Below are 13058 nucleotides of genomic sequence, written 5' to 3'. Positions count from 1 at the left end.
CAGCTGCTAGAATTGAACACTGTTCATTTTATACCTTTCACCAATAAACTTTTAATCACAGTTTTACAAGAGGAAAGAGGGGGGAAACTGTTTACAAGATAATTTGAAAAATTAGGTTAACGTTACTCAGGGATTATTGCTGTTAGCAGGGATGGGCAGTGAAGATGAATTAGTTAACAGAGCTCAGATGCAGCAGTCAAAAGTATACAGTAGATCTACCTTTTCACACAAAAGTGCAAAATTATCAAAAAACATCATATAGTAGATGTACATAAATTGAGATGTGCAAAAAATGTGTAAACTATTTACATATTATCCAGTTGTATTTGTTTCTACCCTTTTTTAGTATTTTTATATGTATGAACATTGAGATTAAATTTAATAAAAAAACTGTTATTAAAGATGTGTGAGATGATGTAATGAATGGATAAAATTTATAATGTGTATGTATCCTTGTGCTGAGATATTGTTTATTTAAAACGGTGTCATGCTGACATAACATGGATTGTGTTTTTCTTGCAAAATTCTAGAGCAACAGAATTTGTTAAAGATGGTCTTAAAGATCCATCTATGATGCATGAATTGACCATGAAGTTGCTTTGCATGGAAATACCTTTTCAAAAGTAGCTGCTTTGTATGAATTGAAACCTCCTTTAAAAAATAATAAAAAAGTTTTCAAATCTTTAAGGGTGTTAATCTAAAGAAGGGAAATCTAACAGAAGTTAAGAACTTGCCAGCGTAATGGAGAGTTTTGTTTAAAATTCATTTTTTGTTACCACTAATAGCATAATTCTCCTTTAAAACATCGAAAGTTTAAAACTTTAAAATATTTAAAAAGTGGTACAAATCACAATGTAAAGATCATCAGCAATATTTGGCTTCTAGATAGATGAACATGGATACATGCCTGTGGCTGTTATTAAACATTAATAATGTGCACATTTTTGTTTACTGCAAAAGTAAGTCTTAATATACAATCAGGCTTAAATTCCTCATAAATTATAATAGTAGTCATTATAAAACACATCTTACAATGTGTTGTATTTTCCAAATGTTATATTGTGCTATTAAAAATACCTGAATCCAAAAATACTGTCTTTTTGTCAGGTCTGAATTCCAGGTATACTGAACTGAGTTGGTAAATAGTCACAAAATAAAGCTTAGGTCAATGTTTACTTTGAAAGACGATGAAGCTCAACTATAATTAGCATGAACGTTGAATGTATTGTTACATATGCTCTCAGCAATAGAAAGAGTGTTTAGACATTTAGTCTAAAACTGTTTGGGTTTTTTGAATGGCAGTCAGGATAGATTGAACCAGAGGTTTAAAAAGTACTTCTAGAACTTTTTGAAAATTTCTGTTGTTGATTTCCTCTGAAGTAAATATTGAATCTGAAGAAATGTCATCTGGTCAGATTGCCTGCTAGTCAGGGTCTTTCTAAAGAAGAATGTTATATGTTGGGCTCTGCAAAAATAAATGAAGAAGTCATGAAAAAGGAGGAAAAATAATATTAAATGCTAAAATATATTCTTCAGACAGCTGAAGACACTTCCAGATTTTTAACTGCACATAGCTTCTTTCCTGCTATTTTGCCACTCATGAATATTTGGTACAACAGAGAAGTATGAGACAACATGGAAATTTTATCAATTTCATAGATATATTCTACCTAATAATTTAATAGGTTTACTTCTTTTAATGTCTTTCCATAAGATGTTTTAATTTGAGGGAGAAGATTCTACTTTCTTCAGACCTCACAAACAGTAAACTTCTTGCTTTATGTAGACACCTCAGATTAAAGTTAACCATGGAACTATGATTATTTCTCCATAGTTATCTGACTGTTTGACAGTGCTTCAGAGTTCGCTTCTGCAAATGCAGTACAGAATGCTGAGGTGACTTGCTATCTGGTTGTTCTCAGCACCTCATGAGCCAGGAGATGTAACAATACTTTCAATTTTTTTGTGTGAATTTCAGTTGAGCCACATTTTTGTTCTCTTAGATCAGCTTGCTTGAATGATAATAACATTCATCTTGTTAGCATGGTATAATTTAAATATAATGTAGCACTGTGCAAAATTCTGTTCCATTCAGGAGAATCTCTGTTGCCCCCTTTTTCAGATGACGGTTGCTGCTGGTACGAGCATTGAGAATAACATTCAAAGGACCATATCCTGCCCTAATGTATGTTCAAAATATCTTGGATGTTTGCGTAATTTAATTGCAAAGCCTCCTTATGTGAATTTGATATTTTTTTGCCCACTCAAGCTTGTGCATCTTGAGGTTACTTCACATTATATGTTTCAGGGTCAATGAATATTGTACTACAAGTGAGGTCTCAGCCTATCAAAATCCTGAATTACTGTCATTTTTTTCCATATGGTTTGATGGTGCAGCTGAAGAAAGACAATGATAATATATTCACTGTTCCTTCTGCATTTACCTTGCTTCCCACCCAGCTCAATGCTCCTGTCAGTTGAAATCAGCAGAACAACAATAGGCAAAATGAGGAAAGCAATGAGAGGCTGTATTTTTTCTACTTAACCTTGTTCTAAATTGGCTTTTGATATAAAGATGTGTAACACTAAATTTGGAAGGAAGGTAATTTCATTTTTCTTGCTTAAACAAATATGTCCCATGACTTAAAATAGAAGAAAGGAGGAGTTACTATTGCTCATGAAAGGCAGAATAAGAAATATAATTTGTTAACAAAAGATTCAAATCATTCACTTGTAGTATAATAGTTCATTTTTCTTTTTTTGCTAGAACTATTCAGATAATGGCAAGTCATTGGGCTAAAATTGAACCTTTCTGCATTAGTAGGGTAAAATTAATGAGAATTTGGGATGTAGCACTGAGAAAAGACCATGGTTCTGCATTATATAGAAGATATTTTTTATAATGTAATATGTTTAATAATTTATTTTTCAGCTAAAGATTATCATATTTATAGGGGAACTGATAGAAGTAAATCTGGATAAACATTTCCATAACCTTAAATTCTTTTATGATATAAAAATAATCAAAGTACAAGCACAATATAGTTAAAGTATCTAATAGCTAAGAGAAAAAATACTATGCTGGTAAGAAGTTAGTTTGTTCTTCCTATCTGGGAAAAAAAATCAACATGTTAAAACAATCTTTTTTCTGGAAAGTTTGTGCACTTAAGGGAACGTAGAAAAATTCTTTACACTGCATTCTTAGAAGATACTGCATCTTACTATCTGAATCATTGTTGATTTCTGAATACATTCCTTGAATGGACCAATATTATAAATTCTTGTCTATGATTACAGCTTCATGGAATCAGTTCAATTCCAGTTTCAGACTTGCTTCTATGCAGAGGAAAAAAAGCTTCCTTAATACATAGTGTATGATTAATCTGCAATATCTTCCAGATTTGTAACATGCCTTTAACTTCTCCAAGGCAATTTTAGTATTACAGTCTTTAAATAGTACAATTTTTTGACAGAAGATAGTAATATGAAAGATAATAATATGTCAGAATTGACAAGCGTGAAAAAATGCAGGGTTTCAATTTTAGTTATAGAGGTATATAAATATATATACCAGTACATATATCAGTATAAAAATATACAATATATATATATATTGTACAATAACAATTACTTCAAAATTGTTTGGTTTCTTTTAGTTTGTTTTCTGTTTTTGAAAATTTAATTAAGACAGGCTCTAAATAGATGATTTCTTAATGAAATAAATCAAAAACTCTGAGGTTATCTGTTAATCTTTGGAGTATATCCATTGCCATTAAGATCAGTAAGCAATTCATTAACCCATTGAACACAAACATCCTTATTCTTACCTTTAGAGATCACAAGAGCTGTCATTGTAAACTACAGTTCTTGGTTATCCCCCATTTTTTATTTTGTTCCTTCTCTTTGAACTGCTGTGGGGATTTTTTATCCCCCAAAGAAATATATCAACCTCCACAAGAAAAAGGATAAAGTTTAGAATTCATTAAATGCTTTTCTAACTCAATCTCCTGATTTTCCTGTCTAAAGTTTAGTGCTGAATTTAATGTTGTTTCTGCTGTAGAGACAGTAGAGGCTAGTCAGTCTCACCTGTTGGGTCTCTGACAGTATCAGTCTTTTTCTGTTGACTAAAAAGAGAACCTAAAAGGCCATATTGGCTTAGGTACCTTGTTTGTAGGTGGTTAAAATGAATACAAACCCTGGTTTCCCAATTTAAGATTGTGTTTAGGACAAATATTACCTCACAAGACTGTATACTCCTAAAAACTTGGTAGTCAATTGAGTTATGATGCAATTGCTTTCAATCAAGAAAACAAGGTATATACCATGTGAAGAATCATCCCCCCTTAAGACAGCTTGGATGGATTGTCATTGAGGGGTCTTTTTACTTAAGCAGTAGGTTAGGTGAACAGCTTAGCCTAGACATTAAAGACCATTCCTAAAGCTGAAACTCTGGAAAAAAAATGTTTCTATAACAGTGTAGAGAAAAAAACCTGTTTCTATAACAGTGTAGACAATGTGTAGATAACAGTGAAACTTCTTGGAATTCAGTTGAAAGACTAGGTTTTAATATTTGTCTCTGAAATCTCTCCGTGAACTAAAAGTTATTATTAAATAGTCTTTAATAAAAAATTAGTTCCCATTGTAGATTTCACTTTCAGTATAAAAAAACTAAAAATAAAGACTTTCATGTTTAAAACTACTGTTTATTTCCTCCCCAGTGAAAAATAGCACCATTCAGTCACAACGGTGAAACAAGCTCTTGCCATTATTATTTATTTACACCCAAAGTCATTGTGAAGTGGTCACGAGGCCTAATTTTAAATTCTTACTTTATAAATAGGTGCAAACAACCAAAATTCTTAAATCTGAATACTTCTAACAAGGAGACACAGCATTCAATCCGTTTCAGGAAATCCAATTAATTCTCAGTGGAAGTTTATCTTATGTAGGTGGGGGTTTTGTATTTGAATTCCTCAAATTACTTTCTGGTTTTATTCGATTTTTTAATTTATAATTAATAATGACTAGAAATCCTGTTTGATATGGAAGAATCCTTTTCAGAGACAGAATATAATCCCTGCCAACACCTACATGTCATCCAAATGCACAAAGTCTTCAGCAAGAGCAGTGTCACCCTTTCACCAGCATCTTGTGGGGACAACAGGAAGGGAAGGTAGTTCTGCTTTACAAGTACTTCTCCTGGCACAAGATCTTCTTGGGGCACTGTAACAATTGCAAAAGCAGATCCAGCTTCAGTTCAGAGAAATACTGTAACTGAAAAGTCATCTAAAACTTGATTAATAATTGGAAAGTGTTTTATTCATTCCTAAATCCTCTAGTTTCCTGATGACTGGAAACTGTTTATATAGCTATTCATTACTGAATAAAACCCATCTCCTTAGGCTTTTTCATAAGTACACTTTTATATTATGACTGATTGTTCTCATGCTAATTAGAAAAAAAATTGCTAAAGTAAAAACTTAATGCACTTTGTAATATATGAGAAAGAAAATTAATTAAACCATTTATTTTATTCCATTGCATTCCAAACCCACGGTTACCTGTGTGAACCAGAGTTTTAATAACTGCCATTAAGGCTGTCAAATCTACAGCTGAAACTGTTTGAATGCATGGTAACTTTTCAATTATTGGGCTACATTATTCTGAAATGTTTTCTGGTTTCTTGTAATTACTGTTAATTTCTCAACTTTGTATTTCTGCCTTTTTTAAAAGGGATAGCTATAGAGGATTCTCAAAGGCATAAAAATTTTGGGTAGTATATATTGCGCTGGTTCAGCATTTTAATTACATGGTATTAATTATACAGTTGTAATGAATTCTAAAACTCAGTTGTTTAGCCAAAAAAAGGCACAATACATTTGATCTGAGTTTTCTGGCTCTTAATCTCAGACTTAACATACGTTTCTGGAAGGTCATCTAGAAGCAGAGTTTGAGATGCTAAAACTGTACAGAAAACATACATTGTTTGTGGGACATATGTTAAAATATTTTAGAAGTCTTTATTAAGCCTAAGTAATGTTTCTTAATGTTATTAATAAAAAATGTAAGCATGTTTTTAAATATTAAGGGTGTATAGTGTATAATTTTGCTTAGTAGAAATACACTGCAAAACCTGCAATATAACTGAAACTCAAGAAGAAACTGCAATATATTCAAAATTGAGAACTCAGATATTATAATGATTTTCAAGGTACAATTTTGTGGGCAGTTTCCCACAAACGAAAAAATCTAATTTGCATGCTGTTGCTCTGTGAAGTTTACACCTCCACAGTCTTCATTATAGGCTTCAATTTACCTTTACTCCCACACAAACTTTCTGTTTTCTATCTTTCATTATTATAAATTGTTTACATGAGAGAAGCTGAGTGAAGAAACTGAGATTATAAGCAATAGTAATACCCTATTTCAGTTTATTCCCTTCTCTTATATATTGTTTAGTGGGATAATAAAAGCCACTTAACTGCTAGGTTTGCTGTCTTATCATGTACGGTATCTCAAATCTTGACACTGTGTGTGTATGTGTGTGTATATATATATGTATGTGTGTATTATTTTTATAGATTAGTCTTTACACAACCAATACAATTGCTATATACTTTGCAAACACTGTTTCTTGATAAGAATTAATGTCTGCAGATGTACTCTTACATGTGTTCTAATGTGCCTGGACAGAAATTACTGATGGATGTAGAGTAATTTAGACAGAACAGTCTATCATACTTTGATATCTCAATGCCATTACTTGATGGCTGGAAACACTGCAAACTAATGGTCAGAACAGACAGGACACTTTGTATGCAGATCCAGGTGCATGACCTTGAGCTTAGTATTAACACTCCTTTTTCTTTATTGCTCTTTGAGGTCCACTTTAAAAATGTGAACAGCAAAACACAGAAGAAAGTGGTGGCAGGTATTAAACATGCTGTTTTCTTCATTCGAAACAGCAGAACTTAAGTCAATGATTTCTAAAATGAAATTGCTCCATATAACAAATGAAAACACTTTACTGCATATAACTGCAGAGAAAACTAATTATTTGTTAAGTGCAAAACCAATGAATTTTGCTATTGCACTACTTCTTCATGGAAAAGTCACATTTGTTCTGTATAAAGGGAAACATACCTTCAGGAATTCTTCATAGAGCTACTTACAAATTTTAGAGTAATTACTTTGAAAATACACGGCTTTTTTAATTCCAGCATATGTGAATCAGGCTGTTGTGTTTAGTTAGATATTTTATTACTTACATAGCTTAATGTGTGTAAATTTTTCACATATTTTTTCATTATTTTATGACTTTAGACAAGATATAGAGCATATATAGAGAGACATTTTCTACAGTAGTTCTGTAGGAAAAAAGCAGTTTGCTTATATTTTATAAAATTTGGCTGTTAGAAGCATCTTATAAAACTGCTGGTTTTCATTCAGCAACAATCTTAATTCTTTAAAATATTTCAAAAGGTGGTTGGGGAGGGTTACATTAACTGGGGGAGAAAGACAGAAAGCTTTGTTAATGTATAGATACCTTAAAATATCAGTGTATTTCTTTTTCTCCCAAATGGTAATGAAACTATAATTCCTATGCTTTCTGGATACTTCTTATTTTTCTATCCAAGATTAAAACCTGCTTCTTTTCATAAGTTTATTCACGTGAATAAGTTTATTCACGTGAATAAACTGAGCCTGGTTTTTTTGTTAAGTTTAAGCCAAATGCCTATATTCTTAGGTAAGCTGAAGCAGAAATAATATTTTCTATCCTGGGAACATTTCTGAAATTAGAAAGTAAAAATACTCCAGAACTACTACACATAGGAACAAAAAGTCAGAAGCCAAAACATAATTACAAGCCTCCAAACTTTCTCAGGTTGCTATGAAAGCCCCCTGAGCTTTCAGCTCAACTCCTTCAGCTCGTTTTTGATGATCAGATGATTCAGTGGTTTACCAAGTGGTGGCCTACCCCCTGAAGCTACAAACCCATTTCATGTGATCACCTGGTACTTTCAAGTGTCAAGACACTCTTGGCACATAGAGGTCTTAGTTTTTATCCATGGAGGGAAAAAAAACACCTGTAAGGAGGTTTCTTTTTTTTCAAGCTTTTACCCAAACTACATAGTTTAAAGTCTTCAGGAGTTACTTCATTAACAGTTGCAAACAGAAAAGCAATTTCAGTTTGTTCTCACTGCCAGTGACTGTGCAGCCTTATATTTTGAGCATGACACTAATCTTTTGGCCCTCATCTTCTGTTTCCCTGTGCAGCTCAATGTTTCTGCCTCTGCTCCAGACCTTGTGACAGGCAATTAGCTGGCAGATCTGCTGCCTGGCCAGCTGTGCAGAGTGTGTTAAATTGTAAGCTAGAAAGTGATAGCAGCAATGCACTGCAACCAGGAAGATGCATCACTGGCAAATTCATGTCTTAGCAACAGCATAGTGCCCTGCTCCTCAACTATGTGGCTCCATACTCATGGTGATGCTGTATTATGCACAGCATCAGTGTCCCAGCATAGCTTTGAAAGCACTCCAAAACTTTACAACATTTTGGACTGACACAGGCCCAATGCATTGATTCTACTCATCTGAGAGACTGAAAATTGCAAAATCAGAATCAGGAATTAGGAGTTGTAGATGCGTTAGCAAGGGATTTGTCCACACTCTTTTGATTTTAATTTTCGTGTATGCACTGGGAACGGACACAGTACCACACGGTTAGCTCTGTTTTCAACTACAGCGTGTCAATATATAGATGCTTATCTGTTGCATCCTGGGAAGCAGCTTTATAATCAGTACTCGATATCATTGCAAAGAGTATTATATGAAAGAAAATATTGCCTGGGTGGGTTCACAGAAACTAGATGTTACCAGACAGCTTTACTGAGCAGATCTGCTGGAGCACAATACCCAGGACCCTTAGCTGGGCATTCCTGTCTCTGCGGCCCACTGAGGGGCTGAGTTGTCATTACAGGCTGACCTTTGCCAGCAGCCAGGTGCCCACCTTGCTGTTTTCTCGCTCCCCTCCCTCAACCAGACAGGGGGAGAAAATAGGATGAGAAAGTTTATAGGTAGAGATAAAGATTGGTTAACCATACCAGTTACCACATGGACAAAACAGACTTGACTTGGGGAAAATCAGTTTAATTTGTTGCCATTTAGAATAAATTTGGATGGCGAGAAACAAAGACAAAAATTAAAATAACACCTTCCACACACACCCCCACTTTTTCCCAGGCCCAATTTCACCCCTGCCTTCCCAGCCCCTCCATCCTCCCCACCCCGAGTGGCAAGTGGGTGTGGGGGATGGGTGTTGGCGTCAGTCAATATCTCCTCTCCACTGCTCCTTCTTCTTCACACTTTCCTCTGCACGGCATGGGGTCCTCCATGGGCTGCAGTATGGATATCTGTTCCACTGCCTGGAGCATCTTCTCCTCCTCTTCCTTCTCAGACTTTGATGCCCACACTGTAGTTTCTCACTCCCTTTTTCTTTCCCTCCTCTTTGCACACATGGAATTGTTTTGCCCCATCTTTAACACACTTTCCCAGAGCGGCCACCCCCACGGCTGGATCCAGTGGGAACCGGCTGTGTCCAGCACAGGGCAGCCCCAGCCGCACCTCAGGGGATCCCTGAGGGTCCCTGCAGCCCCCTGCAGCCCCCTGCCACAGCCCGGCGCCTGCGCCCAGGACACGTGTGTAGCCATGCTCTGAGCATGCCTCACACAAGTCTACACACCGTGTGAGCGCTGCCCACATCCATCCAGTAACTGAGATGGGAATCTCCAGCTTCCAGACTCCTCTGAGAGCCGCCATCTGCAAGAGCAAAAAAACCCCCAAAAACCAGAGGCTACATTTCAAACCAGCTTCCATGAGCTTTTAAGAAAGGAGCTGAAAAAGACAGAAAAACTTACCTAGGGTTTTCTGTTTTCTTCTAGACTTCCTCACTGGTTTTCTCTCTTCCCACCCCCACCCCACGCCTTTTTTATTTTTTTTATTTCCTCCACTGCTTCTGAGATGCATCTTAAGTGAGGAGGATTTCAAGACACAGAAGGGAGATCTAGATTTGGAAAGAACTATGCTTTGTCTGACTTTTAAAGGAAATCTATGCATATAAAGATGTCCTCTGGGGAGAAGAGCAGATTTTTATTAGTTTGGTAACATTTTGCCTCTGTATTACTAGTGACAAAATTCTTAGTCCTATTAGCAGAAAATAGATGGAAGGGCATCGTTCCATGACAGAGATTTAATTCATAGGAAAAAAATTTCTAGATAATAGTGATGCTCCTAGATACTTTCATTTACTACTCTTCTGGAATTTATATTTGTCTTAGAAACAGAGATATAGAAGAGCCACAAGCTGTTAGTGACTGAGAAATAACTCATTTGGCAAAGGCCAATTGGCAGATTCCTTTGCAAGAACTAAAGAACACCATCCATCCCTTTGCTGTACCCTCCTGCTCTGCTCTAAATGTTACTTGCCTGACACTTTTCTGAACACATTTAAGAGAGCTAGAAAGAGAGCTTGACTCTTTGCTGCAGCCATTAGCCGGCTCAGTCATCCTACCCTTCTAATAACTCTATCTTATTCAGTTTCAAGGAGCTGTATTCCCTTCGACACCATCATGTATCAAAACAAAGTATACATCCCACTATTCTTACTGGTCCTTACAAAAAAAAACACCAAACACAAAGCCAGCAAAGGTCAAAACTGTCCCCCCATCAATGAAACACTGGGAGAAACTGTCCTCGAAAGGTGACTAGTGTACTTGGCAAATAAGAGCCTAAATGGATTTAGAAAAACTTTTAAAATTTTTATTTATCTGTCTTTGCCACGTGGCTGTCAAGTATTGTGATTTTATTAATTACAATTAATTAGTATAAATTACAATTTAAACTAATTTTTAATCTATTCAAGGCATGGACAGTTGCTACTCACTATGATCAATGAAAGTTTGTGATGAAATGGCCACTGACTGTCCTCTGAGACTAGTATCTAGATTACTTGGGGTATCTAGCAGTTTCTTAGTCATAAACTTGTTTGTTTGTGTTAAATACTGTTTATATGCTGATATTTCAATTAAATGGAAGTATCTGACTAAACATCTTCAGCTCTCATTTTAGTAAAAAAGAATTAACTCCAATTACTTGTAACTCGATCAGTACATCAAATCACAGACTTACTTATGTAGTGCTCTTCTTTCTTGCTTCAGTTACATCTAAATTTTTATAGCTACTAAAGATGTCGACTGACTCTTGGCAGTTTAAATAGCCTATTATTATGAAAAGGACGTTATTCAACATTTACAATACTTTTCAGTCTCCTAAAAGATGAAATCTCCCCAAATAGCAGGTTATGTCATTCCCAGTGTGTCTGAAAATGGGTTGACATTTCCTGTTCTGCACTTTCTCTGCACTGCAGATTTGGAAACTTGTAGCAAGTTAGGTTCTACTCTGGGTAAGTGAGCGAGCAGGGGCTTAAGACAGCAACGTGAGTGTCCTGGTCCTGAAGAGTTAGGACAAGGACCTGCGAAAAAGAAATCACCTCAGGTTTAGTTTATTTTTATGTTCAGATCTTGAGGAATCCTTCCATTAAGCTAAGTAATTGTAGTGGAATGAAGCTGGGCTAATTAGCATTGATAATACACAGCTGTGGGCTGGCTTCAGGGGCGGCGGGCTGGCCGGTGTAGATAAGGTGCAGCTGTGGCTGGTTCTGTTAAGGGGTTGAGAGCCAATGAAGAGAGAGAGCAGCTGAGGAAGAAGCAAGAGGAGAGAGAACACGTGCCCTGGATGAGGTGAGAAGGCAGTAGAGTGACTACACAAAGAGTATGCTGGTATGAGATGGTAAAAGACCTTGCTGCAGCTTGATAGTTTGGAGAGTGCTGCAACAATGAAAACTTGAAAGATCTTATTTTCTTGGGGTTTTAATTAACAACATAAGCAACTTATAGGTGGTGGGGTTTTTTCCTTCCTATTGTATTGAAATAATTGATGGCAAAGAATGTAACTTTAAATAGCAATCAGTTGTTTTTTCATTATAATATTATAGAATGCTAAAATATAAAAAATATGCTTTTAGAACTAGTGTCCAATAGGTTGAGATTGTTTGAATTATACTAAGTCTCAAAACAGTTATTCAAAATCTTAATAATGATGAAGATTTAAGCTTACATAAAGTCATGGACATGCTATTTTTTTACAAAATATGATAATGAAGGTTTTGATTGAATCTTCTAACAAATGTTAATGTTGAAATTAAATATATATATATAAAGGATGAACAGTCATATTCTAATATGTGTTTAGCCAAAGTTTAAACACACACCCCCTTTTTTTTTAATCTATGTTGAAATCTTTAGTTTTTATTAAAATCCGTGCCTAAGCTGGATAACAAAAGTGTAAATGCACGGCCACAAAATGACAGTAAATAACTAGTTCACAGAGCATCAGTATTAGTCATGTTCATGCTACTTACTTTTAATATTGGTGTTCAACAGTTCAGCACTGTTGTCCTGGTCCTGAACCTTCACAGGGGCAAATCATGCATTTCTCTTGTAAAGTCTGTTAACACAAGGGTTAAGTTGAAATTGCACTTCAGGTGTCTGATGGGTGATTATGTCCTTCCTGTGGTCCTTGTTCGATGCTCATGGCTGTGATCAGAGCCTGCAGCTGTTCCTGCCTGCCCTGCCTGTAGGGGTGTTGCTCTCCCCAGCAGCAATGATTGCAGACCTAAACCACTCTGATTTACATGGGGATATGCTTGAGGCACATCCAGCCCCACAACTGGAAAGAGTATCTTTTCCCCAGCATAGGCTGAATATGTTGCCAGGCAAATTTGCTTTAAAATGGAATCAGTTTCTAAAACCATTTAGAAATTGTTTCTAAAAATGCAGCTATAATCTATGTAAACCCATCTTAATTCCTCAAAAGATGGTAGAATGGTTTCTGTGTGACACAGATAATGAGAAAAATTAGTTGCTTTAGTGGGTTAAACCAGCGTTTCTTCAATCTAAATCCCATAACGTGAAATTTGTCATTTAAAATGTCAGTAGCTG

The 13058-nt window shown here is 35.5% G+C and overlaps 1 protein-coding gene across 14 annotated transcripts in view; it reads left to right on the top strand.

Moving 5' to 3' along the window:
* The window catches only part of PPFIA2 (PTPRF interacting protein alpha 2), a 356002-nt gene that overhangs the window by 187029 nt on the left and 155915 nt on the right, over positions 1 to 13058 (top strand). For 9 of the 14 annotated variants that reach the window (XM_080393253.1, XM_080393250.1, XM_080393245.1 and 6 more), the window contains one exon: positions 2123 to 2185. The exons of the other annotated variants lie outside the window; for them this stretch is intronic. In XM_080393253.1, coding sequence (XP_080249379.1) covers positions 2123 to 2185 — 63 coding nt within the window. The remainder of the gene's footprint in view (positions 1 to 2122; positions 2186 to 13058) is intronic. 14 annotated transcript variants of the gene reach the window in all.

Source organism: Falco punctatus (assembly GCF_963210335.1).
Source record: "Falco punctatus genome assembly, chromosome: 6".
Classification (NCBI taxonomy): Eukaryota; Metazoa; Chordata; class Aves; order Falconiformes; family Falconidae; genus Falco; species Falco punctatus.
This window is presented reverse-complemented; position numbering and strand designations above follow the sequence as displayed.